At 50.0% G+C, this 24092-nt stretch overlaps 2 protein-coding genes across 8 annotated transcripts in view; one reads left to right on the forward strand and one right to left on the reverse strand.

Annotated features, from left to right (window-relative positions):
• Positions 1-992: 992 nt before the first annotated feature.
• On the reverse strand, positions 993-22343 carry PCID2 (PCI domain containing 2). 7 transcript variants are annotated; one of them, XM_038570102.1, is made up of 16 exons: positions 22203-22343; positions 16913-17002; positions 15323-15396; positions 14044-14229; positions 13651-13683; positions 13478-13543; positions 12570-12611; positions 11598-11652; positions 8832-8935; positions 5634-5709; positions 4981-5122; positions 3792-3892; positions 2826-2899; positions 2571-2696; positions 1943-2066; positions 993-1651 (listed from the first exon to the last, which is right to left on the reverse strand). In XM_038570102.1, the coding sequence occupies exons 1-16, from the start codon at positions 22236-22238 to the stop codon at positions 1562-1564; spliced, it is 1419 nt and encodes a 472-aa protein (XP_038426030.1). In that variant the 5' UTR covers positions 22239-22343; the 3' UTR covers positions 993-1561. The 7 variants fall into 7 exon arrangements, with proteins under 7 accessions (XP_038426030.1, XP_038426032.1, XP_038426033.1 ...); XM_038570104.1 differs by having other exon boundaries at positions 1436-1651; positions 14134-14229; positions 22203-22342; XM_038570105.1 differs by lacking the exon at positions 22203-22343 and adding an exon at positions 21495-21517 and having other exon boundaries at positions 1436-1651.
• Positions 22344-22756: 413 nt separating this feature from the next.
• CUL4A (cullin 4A) overlaps positions 22757-24092 on the forward strand; it is a 43367-nt gene continuing 42031 nt past the window's right edge. Inside the window, exons 1-2 of the mRNA XM_038570111.1 lie at positions 22757-22927; positions 23418-23533. Of these exons, the coding sequence (XP_038426039.1) occupies positions 22774-22927; positions 23418-23533 (270 nt within the window). The 5' untranslated portion in view covers positions 22757-22773. The remainder of the gene's footprint in view (positions 22928-23417; positions 23534-24092) is intronic.

A 24092-nucleotide genomic window follows, 5' to 3' on the forward strand; every position in this document is an offset into this window, starting at 1 on the left:
ACCTCTCTTGGAAATTATCACACATACACTCTCAATAGCGTCTGTGTAAAGACAGGGCTGGGCTGAGACGACGTGCCGGTGTGGCCTGCAGCTCCGACTTTACTGGCATTTGGGGTGCCAGTAAACCAAAGCCCGGCCCTACTCTCCCACACGACTTAGCACGATGGTCCTAGAGGCCAGTCGGGCAGGACTCAGGAAGAGGGGGCCCTCCCACTGGGGCAGAGGCGAGGTATGCTCCTGACGCCATGCGGATGAACCTGCAGTGCATGCTCGGTGTCTACAAACCTGGAGCACATGGGTCGAGTCCCAAGGCACCGACACCCAAGGTCTGCCTCCTCCATGGCTAAAGAGGGCCACTTGTTACCAGTAACAGCCAGCCCTTGACTCTCAGGGTCACTTTCACGGCTCCAAGAAGGAGCTAGAAATGTTGACAAACCTCAGCTTTACTGTTAAGCCCAGAGCAAAACCCAGGTGCTATGGGAACCCCGCTCAACACTAGGCTGCAGGGTGACCCTGGTGAGCAGCACAAGGTCATCTTCCTCACGGAGAGCCAGTTCAAGGTGATTCTGTGCCCACCCGGTGTCCATGCTCTCCTGCTTAGGGAACAGGCAAGGGAGAGGCAGCCCCAGAAGTCAAGCACCTGCTGTTTTGCACATGCCCTTCAGAGCACATATCCCCCTCAGCTAGAATCTGGATGTGCCCAGGGCAGAGGTGACACTATGTGACCTACGAGGTCTGCATGGACTGACACTGGGGGCTGGAGCCCAGTACCAACATGCTTCCAGTGGTCAACAGCCCTAAGGGCCCCAGCTGGCATCACAGAGAGCAGAAGCAAACATCCCACTGAGCCCGGACCACAGTGCAGATGCGTGACCAAACAAGCTTGCTGGTTCCATGTCGCCATGCCTGGGAGTGGCCTGTGTGCAGAGGGAACCCACAAGGGGGTAAGTGGCTCCTAGCCTTGATAACGCTGCAAAGATAAACTACAACAGTTTAGGGTGTTTCCTTCTTTACTAAGCTTCATATAAACAGAGAAGATGTGCAAACTCTGAAAAATGGTGAGCTATAAAACATGGGAAGTTATCAAAGTAAATTCATTTTGTAAAAAGAAGCCTTAAGTTAACCAAAGCATTATAATCACATACAATGTTGAAATTTAACATATAAAAATGTTACGTTAAGAAGATAAAATAAGGAATATACCATCTGTATAAATTCAGGATGACATCTCATAGAAAGAGGTGCATAGAAACAAAGACTCCCTCATGAACGACGGCTATGCAATGAGCCAGAGCTGCCCTGGGGACAGAACCCCTTCACGAACGTGTCCTCAGCTCCAATGTCAATGGATGTGCCCGTGCTTCCTCAAGGAGCTCCAGGTGTCCACAGGGTGGATGTAGTTGTGAGTGACCACGGAGGTGTCAAGGCATCTGTGTGTGCTGGCCAATGAGCCCTGGAGGGTCCGGCTCCAGAGTACCCTCTTGGCACAGGGCCGAGTCCATCGGTACAGATGAACCTAGAGGACTCCACTGCCCTCCCATCCTCAGGGCCGGGTGCACACTCAACACACTGTCGACAGCGGAGGGAACGGGTTTTGTTTGCTAACAACGAGCTTCTGATGCTGATGTGATATGTAGCCTTTGATGTGACCCTGCAGGAGAGAGGGGCCGCGGTCACAACCAAGGTGTGCTCATGCCGCAGCCCCGTGCACACTTGGTCTGCCTCCAACACACACGTGATTCTCTGGGAGCCTAACGAACATATGCAGAGATGGTGCAGACACACTGCATGATGTCCGCCCACCTGCAGCCCCTCAGCAATGTCCCTTCCCAGGGTGACAGGAGCTCTAACAGAAGACGCCTTCACAACAGCCAACAGCTTTCAAGCCACGACCCCAGAGCCTCAAATTGTGGACTTGGTGGGGCAGGGAGGGGCCGCTCACCATGTAGATCAGGTTGGCCAGGATACACTGCACCTCGTCAATGTCCACGTCTTCCACCTGCATGAACTTCAAGGCCACCAGAAAAGCGTCCAGAGACAGCTGGTGTGTTCTGAGTAGCAGGTACCTGGGAGGGGAAGCACAGGCCTACGCGGGTTACTGACAGGACACCAGCACTCTGGAGGCTGAGCCGGCAACCTGGCCAGGAGGAACAGGACACTGGCATAGGTGTCTGCATCTACTACATGTCATGTGCATCGTTCACATGGTCTGATGTCTCTGCCATCAGGACGCCCCTGGCAACCTGCTGCACCCTATGGATTCCCCGATGCAGGGTCCTCACTGTTCTGGACACATTACCCATAGCTGGGAGAAGGGATGGATGTAGAATTGAACTTTCTGACAAATGGGGAGAGGTGGGGCAGGTCTAGTTGGTTAGAGTAAGGAAAACGAGCACCTGTGCCAGGCGCTGGGATGCAGGGATGCCAGCGTGAGGCTGGCCCATGGGGCAGCGCTGGGGCCTTGTCCACATGCACACCCCCCCCCCAAGGGTGGTTGCTGGCCCTCATGGTGCAGTTGCAGGAGTCACACTGGGAGCTCACACTTGTTAGGAAGGAAACACTTAGCTCACACTTTCTTGAAGAGATTCCTGTAGGTGATTATCTTCAGCTTCTCAAGGATGAGGAAGATGCCGCAGCGAATAAAGAAGGTCTCGTGCTTCGTCAGAGCCTCGTTCAAGAGCAGAAGGTTGCCTTCACTGGGAGTGAGGACAAATGTGCAAACATGGTCATGAAAACCCAAGCCAGGGCGAGCTCTCTCACAACACGGGTGAGAATTTTCATTAATTCTGTGTCTGAAAGACTCCAGATGGGAAAGGAGAGAATACCTGACAGCTTTGGTCACCTCGGCAAACTGCATGAGATGGTACTTCCTCAACAGCTCGATGGTCGGCATGTGACCCTGGGACAAAGTGCCAATATCTCAGAGTAAGAGCCTTGCATTTTTAACACAATCACCTGTGATAAAACCCCTACCAGGGAGCCACGTCTTAAAAACCTGCAACCTGCTTCCCCGGGAGTCACGGAGAGACCTGGCATAGTGCAGACAGGCCAACTCGGGCCAGGTAACCAGAGCCCCAGGAGCACCCGCCTCTGACCCCCTCACGCCCTCGGGGCTTGTGTGGAAGCGGGAAGCCATAGCAGAAGACACGCTGGTTGAGGAGCTGGGAGCCCGGAAACGCTGCCCAGAAGAACTAGCTGAACCACCTCCAACTGGCTGTTTCTGGAGGCAGGTATGGCTCATGGCCCCTCCACTAAGAGCTACCCTGAGCTGCTCAAGTCTGAACTGTGTGGGTACTGCCTTGATAATTTTTAAAGAATTTTTAAATGGGAGGAAAGGATGCCCTATCACTCTGAAGAAGTTTTAGTCAATTAAGTGCTAGTTACCAGTCATTTCTTTTTAAGTCTCTAACTTTTGGTGACTACATAAGATACATACAGGCTGGCAAAACATTTTTCTTTCCAGCTTAATACACTTCTATTAATTTAGACTTTTAGGGGAAATAGAAATGATACGCGTTTGTTTTGTCTCACGTATGTTACACTTCTAAGGCAGACGGGCACATACTTCTAAGAGAAAGGAAGCACAAAGCCCTACTAGAAGGATCCAGAGGTGTCAGTTGTGGAGATACACAGTTCAGGCCACAAACAAAGCAGCTGACCCTTCCTCTATTTCAGGGGTGTGCTCACATGTGGCTCAGTCCGTGGTAGCTATGCACCATCTGCTTATTTTTAAGACTCTATCAACCTCCTCAAAGCAATGACATCTGTAGAAGCGGAGTAAAGTCACTCACCAGCAGCATTTTTACTGGAAGCAAATATATCAGAATCATCCTTTTGTTCTTCTGACTTGAGCGGTGACAGTGCTCGAAGGCAAAGGACAGGTACTCCTCAGCTGCAGAGACAGCACCACACACTGGCTGCAGCTCCCGCCCACACCGCATCCCACTGTTTCATCCTCTGAAACTGTTGTTTCAGGAACCATATATTCCTGCCACTAATATTAGCTAATCATCTTTTACTGTTAGTAAGTATTCAAAAATACTACTCAATGAATCTTCAGAGAAAAAAAAATCAATACCTTTAAAAAACTTTAAAAGAACAGAACTTAAAAACTTCTATTTTTAGGCTTCATATTAAAAAAAAAAAGGTTGGGTGCACAATCAAGGGAAGCCCTTGTTGAAAGCTGTGGACCTACTAAAACTTTTGTGACAGAAAATGAGGCTATCGAGTAAAAACCAGAGCAAGCACCGTGGCAGCGTGGTTACTTTTGTTGTCAAGAATCCACGGCTGGAAGTCATGCTGCTTCACGTGCACATCACCACTGAGGGCATGGGTTCACAAGTCTGGCCCATGCACGGTAGAGGAGACCGTAGAGAACCTCCACGTACCAGCTGATCACAAAGCTGAAAAGACTCGGCTTCCTGTTCTTGAGAGAACTCATGATGGAAACTCCCAGTGACGTGGTTTCCAGAAAGCACTGCTCTGACGAGCAGCGTCCCAGCACCATGCCGCGCAGCAACCCTCCAGCCCTGGTGGCCCCTGGGGTTTCTAAAGCAGAGGCCCGTGGTGGAACTGCCCACGGCCCGGGCTCCGCGTCCCCAGATGCCATGAGGGCATGACACTGGGACAGGGTGATCACTCACACTCCCGAGAAGATGGTGGTGCTGAAGCACCTCACACAGGAAAGTTGCCCACGGGAACTGCAACCCTGGCAGAGAATCCAGAGACCCCGCACAGGCCTCCCTTCATGTCACCAAGTCCGAGGTCAATAAGCACACACACACACACACACACACACACGAAACCAGCCTGGGTCACACTGCGCTCCTCCTTATGAACTGGTAAGAGGCAGTGAGTGTTCTCCAAAACATCACTTAACGTTGCTCAGAATCCAGTGTCTTTAAAACACAGGAATCAAAGATTAACAACAAACCTTAAAAAAAAAAAAACAAAAAAAAAACAAAAGACAAAACAACAAACCTTGCTTGAAGTCGCTGTCGAACATGGCCTTACGCCCAACGTAGTACCTGAACGTCACCCTCTGGGCAGTGCTATAGTCATCTTTCAGGTTTGAGCTGTCGATGGCTCTGATGAGGGGCTTGCACAGGTGCAGCTTGTTGATCTACAATAACCCATTTCATGTATTATTCAAAAGAAACAAAACAAGCAGGACTCACTTTACTAAGTACATGCCTCCTTAAAGTGAGAACTACAAAGCCAATTACATCATCAAAGCTGGTTATTTAATAAGAAACGCTAAAACACAAGCCTCGGGCACAGAGGACATGCACACAGGGGCCAGCTGCCAGCGCCCAATGGGGCCGCTCCTCACCAGCCAACCTCATGAAGCAGGAAGGACCTTGTGTCCCCCCCACCCCCCACCAGGTGGAAGGCCTGGTCCCACCACAATGGCACCTGCTCTGGGTGCTGTTGCCGTGCTTTCCTGAGAGGCGCAGTGTTTACCTCAAGGGGTGGAGGCTAAAACATGATCACACACACAAAGCTTTTGTGACAGTCCCTGCACCCAGCAGGCACTCAACAGACTCGACTGATACGGCCAGGTGCCAAGGACCCACGGAGGCAGCACTCAGGAACACCTGCAGAGCAGTGAAAGTGCCCACTCGGAAGCACACCTTAAAGTAGATCTTGAAGAGCTGGTTCACCAGGAACAGCATCCCCCACTTCTTCGAGTCCTCAATGCCAGCCCGACTATGGGAAAACAATTCAAGTTACACAGGAAAGAAACATTTATAAATCACACACACACACACACCAATGTGTCTAAACAAGATCAGTACCTGCAGATAAAAGCCTACAGCTAAAGCCACGCCCATTAAACCAAACCACTTGAGAGCAGAGGTCTACAGACGACACCACAAAGCATGTGGGTGGTGCACTCCCGGCAGAGAACTACCTCATCTGCATCACGTTTATTAACTAAGGCACGTGTGAAAAAGATGGGAAGTGTGTTCGCTTCTCCTGAGGACAAGATGAACTATGGAAACACGTGACAATATAGACAAATCTTACACACAGCAAGACGCAGAGCATGCTGTGTGAGTCCACTCAAACGTGGTCAAATGGGAGACCAGAACCTTGATGAGGTTCCACCTGGGAAGAGGACGGCGTGGCAATGTCCTCGGCCTTAGGAGGGTCACACTCAGGTACACACTTGTCAAAATACAGTCACGATCTGTATAAATTGGGGCACCTGGGTGGCTCAGTGGTTGAGCATCTGACTTCGGCTCAGGTCATGATCCGGGGTCCTGGGATCAAGTACCACATCACGCTCCCCTCCTTCTGCCTATGTCTCTGCCTCGTTCTGTGTCTCTCACAAAAAAATCTTTTAAAAAATTAAAAAAAAAATCTATGTAAATCATTACCTCCCACTACCAAGGAGAAGCTGCAATATTTACGGAAGTTTCTGATGGACTCATAACCTTTAGAACATACCAAGAAAGAAAAGAAAGAAAAAGAAAACTCCTAGATGCACAGGAGGAAAGATGCATGAATGGACACTGTGCAGCCGTACAGTAAATGCCAATGGTGCAAGTGGTGGGTCCTGTCAAACTGTCCACACTGTCAGATGCTTGAGGATTTTCACAACAAATGTTGAAACACAATGCACAGTTCAGTATGCTGTGTATCTGCGCTCTGCAATGGCTCTTCTTGGGTGCAGCCTCCATGCCCAGACAGGGAGATGGGGGGCCAGGGGCAAGCCGCCTGCACACTTGAAATCCCAGGGCATGGGGTCAAAGTATATGAAATAAACATGAACCAGCAGGCTGTTCACAAGCCAGGGGTAAAAGAAATCCCTCCCTACGACCAAGGTGTGAATACTACAGCCAGTGTTTAAATACCACAGTCCCAAGGGCACCTGGGGGACTCCATCAGTTAAGCATCTGCCTCCAGCTCAGGCTATGATCCCAAGGTCCTAAAATGGAGGCCCAGGTCAGGCTACCTGCTCAGCAGGGGTCTGCTCCCTCCTCTCCCTCTGCTTCTCCTCCTGCTTGTGCTGACAAATCAAATCTTAAAAAAAATAAACACCAAAGTCCTCTTTTGGGATAGTAGCCAGCTCCCTTAGGCCTCATCACTAACTAGAAGTATGACCTCAAATCAGCATAGAGACAATTAACATTCCACTGCCTGCCTCAAATGGTTAGGGAGGGTAGAAAACAAAATAGGGAGGAAGCGCAAGCAGTCTGTAGCACCTGTGACCACTCTGCTCTGGGCACTGCCCCTGCCTGTCCCTTCCAGAGACACTCAGAAAAGCAACCCCTGAGGGGAGATGTCACGTGGCCTCTGAGGCCCTGCCTCGCTGCTCTGCAAAGCCAGGGTGCCCGCCTCCCACCCACTGGAGCCCCCTATGTGCTCAGCACAATGCTGGCCATGCTACATATATGAAGTGCAGCCACTGTGGTTTTTATTTGCATTTCTGTGGTGACCAAGGATGTTGAGCATCTTTCTGTGGGTTTACTGGCCATTTATCTATCTTCTTTGCAGAAATGTCTATCCAGGTCCTTGGTCCACATACATTGATTACTTATCTTCACACATTCTAGATGTGTGAGGCTAATGTCAGTTACATTGTTTGCAAACGTTTTTCCTATTCTGTGGTGGTTTTTCACTTGTTGGACCGCATCCTTTGAAACACCAAGTTTTTAATTTTGATGAAGTCGGTTTATCTATTTTTTCATAGGTTAGTTTTGGGTGTCATGTCAGGAAAGCCAGTTATCCCATGACAAGCATGTACTGAACTCTGTCTTGGCCCAAGAGACACAGCGTGGAAGCAACAATGGACTCCCTCAGACTTGGCCACTGAGTGTCATCATCCAAGTGAGTATGCTGTTGAGTGCTACAAATATGCCATCTGCCACAAAAGCCACAAAAGGAGAGCCTCCTCTGTCTGAGCCCCATGGGGTGAGGAAGTCTCTATGGGGAGGATCCCGGGTCACAACTCTGGCTGGAATGTTCTGAGATGGGGCTGGTGGGGATAGAGAACTGAGAAATGAGAAACTGGAACACTTGCCATGAACAAGTTTTACTTAGGTATGGAAAACCTTACTTTTTCTTTCTTGGCTTCACAATTTCCTGAAACTCCTAATCGAGTATGTGTGATTTTACAATAGATGAAGAGATGGGGTTTCAGGAGAAAAATGTAATAAACTCTTAAAGCAGAATCGGATGTAAAATCTAGAATCATTAAGTAATGGCCAGTCTCCCTGAAAGCAGGTCAGTGTTAAGTCACTCACTGATGGCTTGAGAGGGGATGCTGTGTGGCAGGACATGCAGTCTAACATATGTGTGCCCAGTGTCCCAGAGGAGACAGGATGGGAACAAAAGGGGGAGGAGGAGGAGGAGGAATACAAAAATCACCCTCGGAAGGATCTAACGAAACACACCAGTGTACAGCTCCAAGAAGCTCCATCAACCCTAAGGAAGTACAGAGACACGGCAGGAGCGAAGAGGCAGGCAGGGCCAGAGGGAAGGGCACGCTCCATCCCGGAGCACAGCCTGTGAGTGCTAACTGAAAGAGCCGTCTATCTAGAATTCTGCAACCACAGACAGAAAGGAAGACAAGGAAAGACGGCTGGAGAATTCAGTGTCCACAGAACTGCAGCCAAGGCCAGTGGGTTCCTGGCAGATGGGACCCGGGCAAGCGGGAAATGGGACCCAGGGCGGGAGGAACATGCTCCAGAAATGCTGTGCCAGAGAAATGTCCTTCTCTCTCTCTCACTTGCCAAACGTAACAGTGGACAGGACAACAACCACGGGGTCATCTGCCAACAGAGGGCAGGGGCCAGGGCGCCTACCCCCAGGGCTGTACTCACGTGTCACTGGCACAGACGCGGAAGCAGCTCATCAGCAGCTCGGCAGCTTTTTCCAGCATGTCTCCAACTTTGCTCTTCCCTTTCTTTACCAACTGCTGGTCTGCCTGATAGAACACAAACATTTATGTCTCATTGCCTCTGGGTCCCTTAATGAAAAAGAAACCTCCCGTGCTCCTGGAAGTAGAAACAGCAATAACCAAGGGTCAAAGTCCCAAGCAGCTCTGGTGAAATCTTCTGGTTGATGTTACTGTTAAAAATTTAGAGATCAATAGTATTTCCTGCCTCTTCCACAAATCAACTCCTCAACCAATTCAAGCCTGGTAAGTCCACCTGTTCTCTGTGCATATGTGGCAGGTGGCCTCACCGCCCTGGGAGCCCTTCTGTATAGGCTCACGGACCCTCCCGCCCCCACTTATAGCCAGTCAGAACCCCCCAAACACACACACTTCCCACAGGTACCCAAGTCATCACCAGCACTGACTCTCCCCTTGTTTCCTGGGTCCGTTTACTCTGACTTACATCTGTGACATAGGTTCTCAAAGTCTGGTCTACTAACCACTGGGAGTCTTCAAAACACTTGCACATGATCCATGTGGTCAAACTATCTTCATGACAACACCTACAGCCATTATTTGTCTTTTCATTGTCTTGTCATTTGCACCGATGGAGTAAGCATGGCAGGAGGTGAAACCATGGGGGCCTTTCCAGCGACACCAAACAGAAGCGGCAACACCATGTCCCTGACATCACCCCCGTGTAATCTTTAACCAGTAACCCTAATTTCACTTTAAGCTGTCCTTGATGACACAGTAAATATTAAGTCTTGGTTCTTGAACACACATATATTTAATATTCTCTGTGATGCACTGACAGTATGTGCAAAGCACATCTGCTGCATGGTGAAAGAGGATGGTTTTTTCAAGGGAAAGCACTCGAGAAGCTGCTGGAGTCACCAGCTGTCCCTTGGAACCAGTGGCTGACAGAGGAGCACGGTGGGCCAGGCGAGGGTATCTGAGGGACCAGCTGCTTGAACGTGAGTGAAATACATCCTCAATTCCAGGCAAACGACTAACAGTATTTGTTGCCAATGACATCTGTCCTTTCAACAACAACAAAATCAGAATTTTGGACAATTTCTATCAACCACCATGAACCTGGGATTTCCTTACTTCACAACTTTTCTGATAAGGTCACTGGAGACATTAAACAAATGGGGTTTTTCTGGTTTGGAGTTTTTACACAACGAAACACATCAACATTTGGAACATCTCCATAACTCAGTGAACCAAATTTTCCAAATGATCAATGTATGATGCTACAAGATCACATGAGAGCACACAATGCACCCAGAGACCAAGACACAGTAGAGAATTCTCTCTAACAGTAGAAAAAGCTCACTGCTAAGCTTCAGAGACCACACTAATTAACCCTAAGCAACTATCTCTTGGAGCTCTGGCATAGTATAAAAAAGGGGTCTACAATTATCTGAAAGGCTATTAAAATACTCCTCTCCTTTCCATCTACACCTGTGTGGCACCAGACCGTCTTCTGCAACACTGTGCACACAAAGGCACAGAGGATCCAGGTGGCTTCTGTTGAGATTAAAATGTAAAAAACTGTCACTCTTTTCAGCACATTTTGTTCATTTGGAAAATACTGTTATTTTTATTTAAAACATCAATTCTGTTAACACATAAAAGGCTTATTATTTTAGATGAATATTTTTTAAAATCCCAGTTAAAAGTTTTTAATACAGTAAATACAAATAACTATAACTCATATAAACAAAGCTCTTTGGAGACTCAGATATTTGCGTTTCAGTTATATTTTTCAGTTCTAGAAATTTCCATCATAGTTCTTTACAACTTCTATTTCTTTGCTGAGCCCATCTATGTTTTCGTTTGTATCAAGCATGTTCATGATTGCTCCCTGAGGCTTCATGATGGCCAAAGTGCGATCCAGTCAGGGAATTCCAACATCTACCATTTGTGTACCATCTCTCCTCATGGGCTGAGATTCTACTGTAAGTGATATTTGGGGTTTGAGGTCATGGTACTATGGATCTTGCATCAGCAGTGGATGCCATGCTGGTGGGGAGCTGCCGCTGGCTGGAGTGGGTCCAGCTCCCCATCACTCTTGCTGAAATGCTGGGGAATGGCAGGCTCTGGGTGGCTGCAGCAGGGAGTGCCAAAGATGGTTGTCTACCTGGGCTGCCTGCCCCCTCTGGCTCTCCCTGGGGCCTCTTCATCTCTGAGTTGTCATTCCTTGATTTGAGGCTTCTCTGGGACCCAGTCCAGGGCAGGAGACCCACCACTTAATGCTCTGAGAGCCACACTGGCTTCAACTCCCACAATACCCACAGCGTGGGAACCTACCCAGAGAAAAGTTCGTCCAGCCACCTCCTGCCCTTTTGCTCTCTACACCAGGTACACCCCAAACCTCAAAACTTTTGGAAGAATGATATGAAAGGAAGCAACAGATAGAAACTGAATTTGAGGGGATCCCTGGGTGGCTCAGCGGTTTGGCGCCTGCCTTTGGCCCAGGGCGCGATCCTGGAGACCCGGAATTGAGTCCCGCGTCGGGCTCCCGGCATGGAGCCTGCTTCTCCCTCTGCCTGTGTCTCTGCGTCTGTGTGTGTGTGTGTGTGTGTATGTGTCTATCATAAATAAATAAATAAATAAATAATAAATAAATAAATAAATATTAAAAAAAAAAAAAGAAACTGAATTTGAGTTTTAAAAGAATAGTAACAAAAACTGAACTTACATTATTGGCAAATATTCGAAGGTCAAGCGCTACAGCATACATGACAGGCAGAGCCCTGTGGGGCAAAGAAGCAAGCATGTCTGAAGAGGCCATGAGGTCAGACTCCGTCCCCACAGGCAGGGGTCACATTGACACCCAGGGCTACTGCCTACCCACAGCAGGGCCACCAACCTCCAGGAACTGGTCGGCTACTACTGTCTTCCTCACTTCTACCATGGCCCCTGGGGCTCCTGATCGACAGACACTAAGATGCCCACCCACTGCCCCAACCCTCCTGAGGTCTAGATCCTGAGGTGTCCAGGGTCCTTGGCCCCAGACATCTTCTCCTTCCCTTCAACCATTACCCAAGCAGCTCCATTAAAGCAAGATGTGGTTCAGTAAGACCTTCTAACAGGACCCAGAAAACCTAATAGGCAAAATGTCCTAAAAGGATTTTTTAAAATTTAGCTGGTGGTATTGGTTTTATGTGTAAGACAAGTCTTCATTTAAAGAGGGTATTTATTTTTTCTAAAAGGTATTTTCCATATTTACCCATAGTTAATAAGTCATAAATCATAAAATCAAGAATTAGTTTGTCAAGGAACTTAAAATCACCAAACTGCCATGTGTCCTGTCACTCCACATGAACTGCTGTTGATCTGCCCTTTTGTCCAAGTTAAAACCAAAAGCAAGCTCAAAATTGACAATGGACAAATATTTTGGGGTATGGAAGGTCTGAAATAACAAGGCTTCATATTTATGTGAGCACACTGCAAACAATCTGGCTGGTCTACCACTTAATATTTACACTAACTACTGAACCTCCACTGTCCGCAGCAATATTATCCTGTGTCAACAGAAGACATTAAATATCCATGTAGAAAACACGACACACATTTGTTTAGAATAAAGCTTTAAAAAGCTTCTGCTAAAAAAACCCAAACCCCAAACCCTGCCATTTGCCAGTTTCTGGTTACTTCTGTTCGTACTTACCAGTTTTCTTCTTTGTGGGCTTGAAATGCACGCAGGAATGACGTACTATGTCAAGGAAAGAACAACGTGCAAAACCCAAGCAATGCTACAAATTGTAATAGGAATATAAAGGAATCTGAATTTTATATATCACAGAGGTAAGTTCTTGAAGGAAAAAATGTACAAATTACAAATACCTGAATATCATTAGGTATCAGTACAGATAAGTGTATTTACTTCACACATATGTTCTCCAAAGTAAGCGACTATTGTAAGACTCTTAACTGGCAATTTCAAACATTTTATTTGGTTTTTCTGAACCCAGGCGGTCACAATTATACATAGTATGCTTTAGCATCTGCAGTATAAAGTCTATTTCCTTGATTATAGAATTCTTAAATTCAAAGGAGACAAAGCTAGTCTCTCTCCTTTGTATATTTAAACAAGAAGATTAAAAAATAAGCGAACTAAAACTCTTGAAATACACATAAATACTAGAACATCCCCTGACTTAAGTCGGAGAACCCACTTAAATGACTTAAATCAGACAGTGGCTGGATGAAGGTCTCCAGTAACCACAGTGGAGTCCACTCTCAGCAATCTATGCCTGGAGTTTGGAGTTCTCATATTTCACCAAGGGACTAACTAGTCCTGCAGCTATCCTTAATGCTTTCAAGGAAATACCACTTTTCACAACAGAATTAGAACCCTTAATCATAACCTGTGTTCTACCTCACTGTATGGGTAACTGGACTACAGTCCTAAGGTCCATGATACATTTAAGAACCTCAATGAAATAACTAAACGAGTTTCTCTTCCAAAAATCAGTTTCAATTCTTTTCTAATTAAAGGTATGAATAAAAATGACCCAACGTCTCCAGATCTTGAACCCCGGATATAACTCAACCATAACACAAATGAAAAGATATTGGACGATGACAGTCTGGCATTTGTACGCCTCTACAAAGTCATGGTTCCCCACCGCGTAAGTGCACCTGCAGAGGAGACAGCATGGGCTCAGGACACAGGCAGCGGGACCTGCAGGCGAGCCCCACAGGCCCACCCCTCACTTCCATCACAGTCGCCCCAGTGCACTGCTTACCCTGCACTCGGGGTGCAGCTCCCACCTGGTGGGCTACCGGAATGGGAAGGAGGACAAGAAATACACAGGTGACTTTTAACTGAAACGGGCTGACATCAGAGGAAACCCACAGAATGTACTGGGACAATTCTTTCCAGCCTCAGAAGGGGACCCTAGTTACAGTAGGTTTTGAGTGCCAGGCACTAGTAAGAGCATAGCACGGCCCTGCCACTGCAGCTATACTCATACAGGAGCTCATACTGGATGCCCGCTGGGCAGAGTCAGCCATGGTCAGCTCATCACCACATCTGGAACCCCAACACAAACTGCACAGAGCCAGGAAACAGTGGGAAGTCTCCCACTACCAGGAGCCCAGTGGTACCCTGACTTTTCCAGAGATCTCCCAGGGCTCACACAGGCCTTCTTCCCCCCAGCCTGCTTGGAAGCACTGGAGGCATGTGGACAGGAGGGTGATCAAATGCCACAGGCTTTAGGACACCCAACTTTGCCTGGTTCACGCTCCAATGGTGAAAACGGTACCCATGAGATGTAACTGAAAAGCAAGTCTTTTGTTTGCTTTGCTTGGCTCTAGCTCCATTCCTGGCAAAGCAAAGAGGTTAAAACAGGCAAAAGTCAGTGGTGAGCCATACACCCACCCCAAACAAAAGACCACTAAACAGCCAATGAAAGGAGTGTCAAGTGATATAAATATGTAAATATGTGACCACAATTTATCTTCAACTTTTAAGAGCATACATTATCTTTGAAATGAAAAAAAAATTATTAAAAATTTAAAATACTTTAAACTTCAAAAATTTTCATAAGCTTTACCAATGGGAAATTACAAATGCACTTTTCTTAATAATACAAGATAAAACAAAAGAGGGAGACAAACCATGAGAGGCTCTTAATCGTAGGAAACAAACTAAGGGTCGCAGGAAGGGAGGGGGGTAGGGGAACAGGGTAACTGGGTAATGGGCATGAAAGAGGGCACATGATGGGATGAGCACTGGGTGTAATGTAAGACTGATGAATCACTAAATTCACCCCTGAAACTAGAAATATCCTATATGGTAACTGAATTTAAAATAGTAAAAAAAAACAAAAAACAAAAAACAAAAACAAAACCCACAAATGCAATTTTCTTTTCAAAGCAAATTATTCCTTGTTTCAAGCCTAAGATGATGGATTTAAGATCTTATTTATTTATTTATTTATTTATTTATTTATTTGAGAGAGGGAAAGAGTGCATGTGTGAAGGGGGAAAGCAGTGGAGAGGGAAGAGAGGGAGGCGAGGGAGAATCTCAAGCAAACCCCCACACGGAACCAGACAAAGCTATGAAGCAGGGCTCAATCTCATGACCCCGAAATCATGACCTGAGCTGAAACCAATACTGGTACCACCCAGGTGCCCCTCAAACCTAAGATTTTATTTTGTTTTATTTTATTTTTAAAGATTTTATTTATTTATTTATATGATAGACATAGAGACACAGGCAGAGGGAGAAGCAGGCTCCATGCTGGGAGCCCGATGTGGGACTCGATCCTGGGACTCCAGGATCATGCCCTGGGCCAAAGGCAGGCGCTAAACCGCTGAGCCACCCAGGGATCCCCAAGCCTAAGATTTTAAACAAATTCCCTAGTGCGGCAATTTCCAGATTTGCTTTATTTTTTTTCCTCACCAGGGCGTTACCTTAAATGAGCAGCAAACATTTCATCATAAGGGGGTTCCAAGACCTGCTGACACTTCTCTTCTGGGGAGGCCATCTAAATAACAGGAAAAAAATGACAAAAATAAAATGAAAAGGCACCAAAAGAATGCAATGTGTAGAAAGAGATTTAGACAAATCTGCTTTCAAAGGAACATACACTTTACAGTTAACAGGAACACCTGACACTCTGTCACAACTGTCACCCAGGGCCTGTATACCTTACGTGTATACCTTAACATTGGGCAGCCAGTCAGTGAAGACATATTTATGAAGCAGCTACTACATGCTCAGTAAGGAAGTTGGTGTGAGTGAGCTGCTGAGTGAGGGGATGCCATGTTAGGAATCACCCTTCTTCACCTCCTGGTGACAGAGCGACCCGATCTATCCTGGGTGAGGCTAGCTGACATTTATTTCTAATGTCCTCTTCCCTCTTAATGGCCAGGTTTTAGGTCATATGAGTACCACAGGGTGAAAGCACGCAGAGTTAAAGAAGTCAGTTAGTCCCTGATGCACTAAACACATGTGCATATCCATGTGTGTAAGTGAGGGAAGAAACAGGACAACAGCAGCAAAAGGCCTGCCCCATGGCCCCTGGTGGAATATCTAGGCAGACAATGGCCATCAGTGAATGGAGGGCCACATAAGGAGGCTAGCAGGGAGTTTTATGATGAAGGGATCCACCCTTGGTGGTGCAATAGGCAGCACGTGTCATGGCTGAGGAGTCTCTGGCCAGGGAGAGCCTCTGGCATTAAGTTCTACTTAGAGCAATGGTTTTCACCATGGTTACTTAGGAGAACCATTCAGGGAAATCAAAGTTTTAAAAAGAACCTACTTCTATTCCACAAACTGGTTTATTTGGTCGGAGGTGCAGCCTATACACTGCCAAATATGATCTCCAATATACAGAGCTCCTTTTTCTTTCAAAAGAAAAACTGTGCCCCAACAGGAACACATTCCAATATCACAGTGAAAACCGATGAGGAAAATGGGGCTTTACAAAATGCCAAGATTCTTTTCTATCGAAGACAGGGCTTGCGTATCATTTATCTGCTAACTCAAGGACACTTCCAGTTTATGCTTTCCATTAAAGGCCAATGGTAAATACCGTTGGGTTTGCAGGCTATATAGATCTGTTGACCTACCCAGCTATGCCTCCGTGGCAGGAAAGCAGCCACAGAGCACATGAACAAGCAGACATGGCTCTGCTCCACTGAGCTTTACTTGTAACAGGATACATTTGTGGGCTTTGGGGACAGACAGGCCTGGGCACAGCTAAGGGCCCACCGCCTGTGTGCTGGATGACCTTAGATGACCTTCCTACACGCTGCATTTCTCTGTCACTCAGAGGGTCATGTGGGAGTTAACCACAGAGCACAAGCTGCACACCTCAGCACCGTATCCAACACACAGCGCTCAATAAAGGAACTAGAATTACAGATGTGATATGAACTTTAAAATTTTCAAAAGAGCGGCAGTATTAGTTTCCTTCTGATTCAAACTCTCAACCGCTTTTTGGAAGCTGGTCACCCGGCAGCCTCTCAGACACCTGCGTGCGTGGCCCATCTGCCCACCTGAAGCCGTGGGTTGGCGACATGAGGATGCTTGAAAGACACCAGCTCTGCACAGGATGCCCCGTCTCTGGTATCAATGGCTTCATAGACCTGAAACATTTGAAAAGAGACCAGCAGAGTAGTAAAACCAACCACTCTGCCCTCGCAGAACCTAACCAACACATCATAAGCCTCAAAAATCCATCTTCCTGACTCTTGGTCGCAACACAGAATAAGCTGGGGCTCTCAGTAGCCAGCAAACGACCGCAGCATTTCAAAATGAGCTCTTTCAGAGGCAAAGAAACAGGTGACTCACATTAGAAACAATGAGTAAGTCAGTAGCTATTAAAAAAAGGCTCATTATTTTAGTTTTACTCGGTCATATAGACACTTGAAAATTCACTTATAAAGCTTATGGAGAAAAAAAAAAAAAAGAAACTACAAGCCACGTTCCACTCAACCCATATATAAACTACAACAGGGAATGGCAACAGCGAAACAGACCATGTCACAGTCACACCACAGGAACCTGGGTGTCGCAAGCAAGTTTTAGATAGACCCATCAGTGATGACGTGCCAGAGAGTGTCTGCAGTGTGCTTATTGTCAAGAAAAAAAAGAAAACACCCAAAGTCACAGGAAAAGTGCCTAACTCGGTCTGGGAAGAAAAGAGAAACTACACGTTACACGTGATCACAGGAAGAAACACCAGCCCCTGGGCCCACCAGGTGGGGGCTGAGGGCCCACGGGGCTTTTACAGATTTCTGTCCTGAGTGCCTGTGTTGTGGCAGACAGCTGCAATTAGAAAACCAAGTAACATCTGAAGATATTATTTACCAAAAGAGAACACAGAAATCCAAACCAGAGAAAGGCAAGCGTAGAGAAAGCATACAGCCTGATTTATCTGCAGTGGGATTCACTCTGTCAACTTTATGCCCACAAGACCTCGGTCAGGGATGACAGAAAGTACACATGTCACTCCCCAGTCGTGAGATGTACCCCCAAAAGCAGTAAGCATGGCAAGGGTGGTTGGACTCACTGCAACCAATGCTAGAAAAGGACTGGAGGACAAGAAGTTTTGAGGTGCGCCCACTAAGGGGGGCACACACCTGCTCTCCCCTCAACCCAGTAATCCTACACACCAGCATCTGCAGCCAGAAGAAATGGATCCAGCTCTTGGGCTCTTGTACCACTTAGGGCATCACCCGGGAAAGTTCACACCATCTCACCTACAACTACTGAGTTATCAGGAATTTGCCACTCGACCACCCAAGAAAACCACATAGGTGCAATCCCATTTCTAGGGATTTACTTTCCAATAGAAAACAGGCACTTGTGCAGGGTGCATGAGGTATTAGGAATAATCACAAAATACCGGTCCCATCCGTGCCTTTACCTCAAGGAAGCTAATAAAGGCCGCCAGAGCACCTGTCACAGGAGGCGCCAAGGAAGAGGGACAGTGACAGACTAGAGATAAATCTCAAAGACCTGAGGCGCAGCTCAAGGAACACTAGGACCACAGTCACCCACTCACCTGTTTTAGTGACTGTTAGTACGTCGTGTCTCAGAACCTTCGGCCTTTCAATTTAAACAGCCTCCCATGGACCATGCAGCTGGACTCCAGGTGAGCTGGTTCAGCAGCATACCTGTGGGCCTGGTCCAGAGACTGCGGCGCCCATTAGGGTACAGCTCACTGGCTCTGGGCGCTCCCGGGAAAACACTCTCTTTCCTGGCTACTGCTCATCACTTCATGACCTCCTGGCTCCAAGCTGGTCCATGGAGGGTGCAGGGAGGGGGCGGGGGGGGGTCATCTACTCTTGAAACTTGTAAGTTTTAAGTAATCTCTATACCCAATGTGGGGCTGGACTCACAACCCCCTGAGATCAAGAGTCGCATGCTCCACCAACTGAGCCAGCCAGGTGTCCCCGGAATTTGTAACTGTTAGCAAGGCTTGGAAGTAATGACTCCCTCCCCTCCTCCAGTGGCAATGAGGACACCCAGAACTCAGATCCAGTTCCTAATCTCCACTACCCAGGAAGAGGAACTAGAGCTCCCTGGAAAAAGGACTGGCCCAGCACTGGAAAAAGGAGAGAAATCCATTAGCTTTGCACAGGAATCACTGTGCCAGAAAGCAAAGCAGAGCTCAAGGAAGGACACACACATGTCAGAAAGCCCCAGAAACCAGTGTGAAGGCACTCTTAGCGGCCAAATGTGGGACAAGCTGAGCTTCAAAAAAAGTAAGAATAATTTCACTGGTTCTGGATTAAAACTTGGCATTAACACCACCTTATAATGATACTTCTTAAAAGGGGCACAGGGAAAAGCATTTCTAACAGATGAAGTAGTAGCTGACAAATGTAAAAAGAGTGGGAGAATTACCACTTGGCAAACACTCACATAATAACCTGCTTGGGAAAAAACTACCAATGAAAGCTGCAATCACCCTAGAAAGGGTATGGAGCGGGATGTTCATGGGCTCTCACAATCCATCCAACAGATTACAAATCAATACGGACACTGGAGTAGGATGATGGGCCTCACCTTCCCCCAGTGATCCAGTTCGGAGCACCCATGCAAGCCTCCTGAGGCTACAGGATATCTACACTGGCCAGCTGAGCCCAAACCTAATCACTAGAAAGAGTCACATAAAGGTAGATGATGACACATCCATGAGTCCACTGCCCTGGACATTTTCAAAAAAATTGTCATCAAACAAATCTGCTCCCAGAAACAGGCAAGAGGACTCTTCTAGATGACAGACTTTACAGAGCAAGACTGTCATACTCAGAGTGTGACCTGACTGGACCCTACAGGTAACAAAGAGGCTCCAAACAGTACTGTGGGTGGATGTGGAGCCCAGACTCTACCAGAAAACACTGGTGTTACGTTTCTCGGCTATGCCACCAGCCCAGCAGCCAGACAGCACAACAGCCTCGGTGCTCTGTGAAGGGCCACGGGGGCAGCGACCTCCTTTCCAAGAGCTCACAGGAGAGAAGCACACACGCCTGGGGGGGGAAGGGTACACAAATGTGGTGCGCCAGGTGAGGGTATACATGTCTTCAATGTTCTCCTCTCAACTTGTCTGTAGATTTGAAAATTTTCAAAATAAGGGATCCCTGGGTGGCTCAGCAGTTTATCGTCTGCCTTTGGCCCAGGGCGTGATCCTGGAGTCCCAGGATCGAATCCCACATCAGGCTCCCTGCATGAAGCCTGCTTCTCCCTCTGCCTGTGTCTCTGCCTCTCTCTCTCTCTCCCTCTCCCTCTCCGGGTCTCTCATGAATAACTAAATAAAATCTTAAAAAAAAAAAAAGAGAAGAAAGAAAGAAAATTTTCAAAATAAAAAGTTGGAGGAAAGTTACAATTTTTTTTTAAAGATTTTATTTAGTTATTCATGAGAGAGAGAGAGAGAGAAAGGCAGAGACACAGGCAGAGGGAGAAGCAGGCTCCGTGCAGGGAGCCCGACGTGGGACTCCATCCCGGGCCTCCAAGATCAGGCCCTGGGCGGAAGGCAGTGCTAAACCGCTGAGCCACCTGGACTACCCGAAAGTTACGATTTTAAATGTAGATAGTTTTTTAAAAGTAACTTGCCATTTGCGGTAAGAGTTTATAGAATAGACCAAAGAAAGAAGAACACCAAACAATACCAGCCCTTAGAGAGACCCCAGAAATACTGAAGAGCCCCAGTTGCGGGGAAAGTGCAGCTGACCCCTGATGGACAGGTCACACCACGGCTCTTTACTGTACGGCACAGTAAATGTATTTTCTGCTCCTTACCATTTTCTTGATAACATTCTCTCGCTTGGCTATAAGAATGTCGTGGATAACACAACACAAAACACAGGCTAGTTGACCCTTTCTGTGGTTGGTAAGGCTCTGGGCCAACAGTAGGCTATCGGTTAAGCTTTTGGTGAGCCAAAAGTCATAGGCTTATTTCCAACTGCTTGGGGGAGTCAGTGTCCCTAACCCCCACACTGTTCAAGGGAGAGCTGTACAAACAAACCGATCTTTTACTAAAAACAATTTTTAAAAGTAGAATATTAGAAAAAATGTTACAGTAAATTAACTCCACCTGTCCTCTCCAAACAGAAACTGGAGGCGTGTGGAAGCACCAAGCACTGAATAAAAAGGGCCTCACGGGAGGCAGGGACAGCCTAGTGACTGCCGACCACTGCACGGACAGCCCTCCCTGGGCTGCTCAAACTGGAAGTGAGCGCTGGGAAGACAAGGCCCTGACAACTAGCTCTTCCCTTGGGCCGCTGTTCAGGGCTGTTGATGTGGCTAGTCCCTTTGAGCAGCGAAGCAATGTCTCCCCCATCCCTTGAGCGAAACGCAGGCTTGCTCGTCACCTGCCACACAAGGGGTGGATGCCTTCTTTGACGCAGGTGCAGGCACCCTTCCGGGCCCACAGGCACTGACAGGCTGACCCCACACCACCGCTGTGCTGAGCTCCAGCCCTTGGTCTCTGGCCAGGAATGCGTGTGTTCCAGGAGCATCCAAGGAACCAACAAGAGAACCTGCAAGCTTCGGGGAGAGTGAAAGCAAAGCAAGCCCTGACCTGAGAGCTGCTGGGAAGTAATCCCGGGGACCGGGGCAACAAAGACCTACCTGTGCGCAGGCAGCTGCCGACCCAGGATGTGTTAGGTACGAAACAGGGAGCAGACTCGTGTGCAAACCCACAGGGTCAGTAAGATTCAAGAGACACTTCCGACCCCGAGATCTGGGGGGGGTCTGCCTGGGACCGAAAGCGCTGGCTGGCTGCGGCGAGGCTGCCGGCCGGAGTGCTGCGTGGAAAGGCTCGGCGTCTGGGGCCAGAAGCTCGGGTCGGAACGGCTGCCCCTGGACGGCCGCGGCACCGCCTCCAAGGAAAAGTGCGAACTAGGGGCCGCCGTGCACCACGGTAAGAGCTCGCCGGCGCGGGAACGAGGGGCGCGGCCGAAGCTGGGGCAGACCCGGCAGGGCGGGCGGAGACCGGACTCGAGGCGTGGGGTCGCGGGTCTGAGCCCGGCAGGCTCGCCCTTGCGCCTCCCCAAGCCCTCGAGGGCTTTAAGACGCACATAAGACGCCAACGAGGGCCTGTAGTCCAACGGGTTCTCAAAGGCCCACCCCGCGGGCACCGTCAGAGGAGAGGCCCGAGGCCCGCGGCGGGGCGGGGGCGGCGGCGGCGGCGGCTGCGGCGGCGGCGACAGGAGCCCCTAAGCCCTCACGGTGCCCCCGAGGACCGCCCCCCCGGCCACACCCCCGAGCGGACGCCGGTGGAGCTTCTCGCATCGACTCCCGCCGGCCCACACCCGCGCCCCGGCCCCGCGTACCCACCTGCTGCAGGTACTGGTTGATGGTGATGTGCGCCATGGCCGGACCCCCCGCGGAAAGTGGGCGTGGGCGGGGCCTGCGCGCGCGGCTGCGTCCGCCTCACTTCCGGCCGCCGGTCCGTCCGGACCTGCGCGCCCCCCAGGCCCGCCTCCCCCGCACGCGGGTTCCGGAGGAAGAGAGTCCGCGGCAGCGTGCGCCCCGGGCCGGGATGGCGGCGCGCCCGGGCTGAGGAAGGCCGCGGCCTGCGCTTCGATCCGCCACCGCCTCCCGGCGAGGACGCCCGGTCCGCGCCCTCTGGGTGCCTGGGCTCCCGCCCGGGGCAAGCTGGGCCCCGCCGCCCCCCTCGACCGTTATACGTTCCACAAGGAGCGCGGCGGCCGCCGGGCGGCCCGGGGCGGGGGCGGGGGCGGGCCGGGGCGGGGGCCGGGGCCGGGGCCGGGGTCGGGGTCGGGGTCGCGCCGGGCCGGCGGGGCGGCGGTTGGGCGGCCGGGGCGGCGCTGACGCGAGGCCCGCCCGCCCGCGCGGCCGGGGAGGCGGGACGGGGCGGGGCGCCCGCTGCTTCCCGGCCGCCGCCATGGCCGACGAGACCCCCAGGAAGGGCGCCCTGTCGGCGCTGGTCGGGCACACCAACGGCCTCACCAAGCCCGCGTCCCTGGCCGCGGCCGCCGTGGCCTCCAAGCCGGGCGGCGCCGGCGGCTCCAAGAAGCTCGTCATCAAGAATTTCCGAGGTGGGTGCGGGGCGGCGGGGCGGCGGGGCGGGGCGGGGTGGGCGCCCCCGGCCGCCGGAAGTGCCCGTCCCGGGGAGAGGGGGTCCCGGGGGGGCGCAGGGGTGGGGGGAGGGGGCGCCTCCGGCCGCCGGAAGTGCCGCTCCCGGTGGGGGGGGGAGGGACGGGGGGGGCTCCCGGCCGCCGGAAGTGCCGGTCCTACGGAGAGGGAATCCCGGGGGGGGGGGGCGCCCCCGGCCGCCGGAAGTGCGGGTCCCGGGGCCTGGGGCCTGGCGCCTGGCGGGCGGCGGCGAAGGGGTGTCCGGTCCCCGGAAGCGCCCCGGCTGTGTCCCGGCTCCGGCGTCCACGCAGCGGGGGCCCGCAGCGGCCGGTCCGCGCCCGGGGCCCCCAGGACTGGGTCATTCCGGGAAGGGAAGCGGGGGGGCTGCGGGCCCGTGAGCGTGATCGTGGGCGCGACGGGGGCGCCGACCCTCACCCCGCCCCCGCCCCGCAGACAGACCGCGGCTGCCGGACAACTACACTCAGGACACCTGGCAGAAGCTCCACGAGGCGGTGCGAGCCATCCAGAGCAGCACGTCCATCAGGTACAACCTGGAGGAGCTGTACCAGGTGAGGGCCGAGGCGGACCCCGCGCGGGCGCTCTTCCCCCCCGTCGCTGCCGCACGGCCACGCGGCCCTCCTCCTCTTTATTTTCCGATCGTTGCGGTTAAGACGCGGAAACGGATTTTGTTACGTCCGAAGATGTTCCGTTTCCAACGTAATTGTGGAAAAGGAGCATTACTTTACGTATTCCGTTGATCAGCAGACCGGTTTTCCTGATAACTGGTTTTCAGAGAATAGCATTCGTTGATTAGTGCGTTACCTACCACCTACATTTTGCATGACCGTGTGATAGATACCTCCGTTTCTATGAAGACATTGGAATTAAAACTTTCTGTTTGCATAACTGTTTGTTGTAAGAACTATGGACATCACAAAAAAGGACAAAAATAAATTAAAACCACCTGTACTCCCGCCACTCAAGGAAGACCGCTATTGGCATTTTGGTGGACATCCATCCCTTCTTTGTAATAACTTTGTATGAGTTTATATTTTTTGATCGACTTTTTGAGGCATAATTTGCATAGAACCTGTACTTTAGTGACTTATATTGAGGTGTAAATGCTGT

This window comes from Canis lupus, chromosome 22 (genome assembly GCF_011100685.1).
Source record: "Canis lupus familiaris isolate Mischka breed German Shepherd chromosome 22, alternate assembly UU_Cfam_GSD_1.0, whole genome shotgun sequence".
NCBI lineage: Eukaryota > Metazoa > Chordata > Mammalia > Carnivora > Canidae > Canis > Canis lupus.

Coding starts and splice junctions, on each gene's coding strand:
- PCID2 (XM_038570102.1), bottom strand. CDS start 22,238: ATGGCGCACATCACCATCAACCAGTACCTGCAGCAG. Junction 2,697..2,825: donor GAGGTGACCAAAGCTGTCAG/GTATTCTCTCCT, acceptor CCTCACTCCCAG/TGAAGGCAACCTTCTGCTCT. Junction 1,652..1,942: donor TGGCCAACCTGATCTACATG/GTGAGCGGCCCC, acceptor TCTCTCCTGCAG/GGTCACATCAAAGGCTACAT.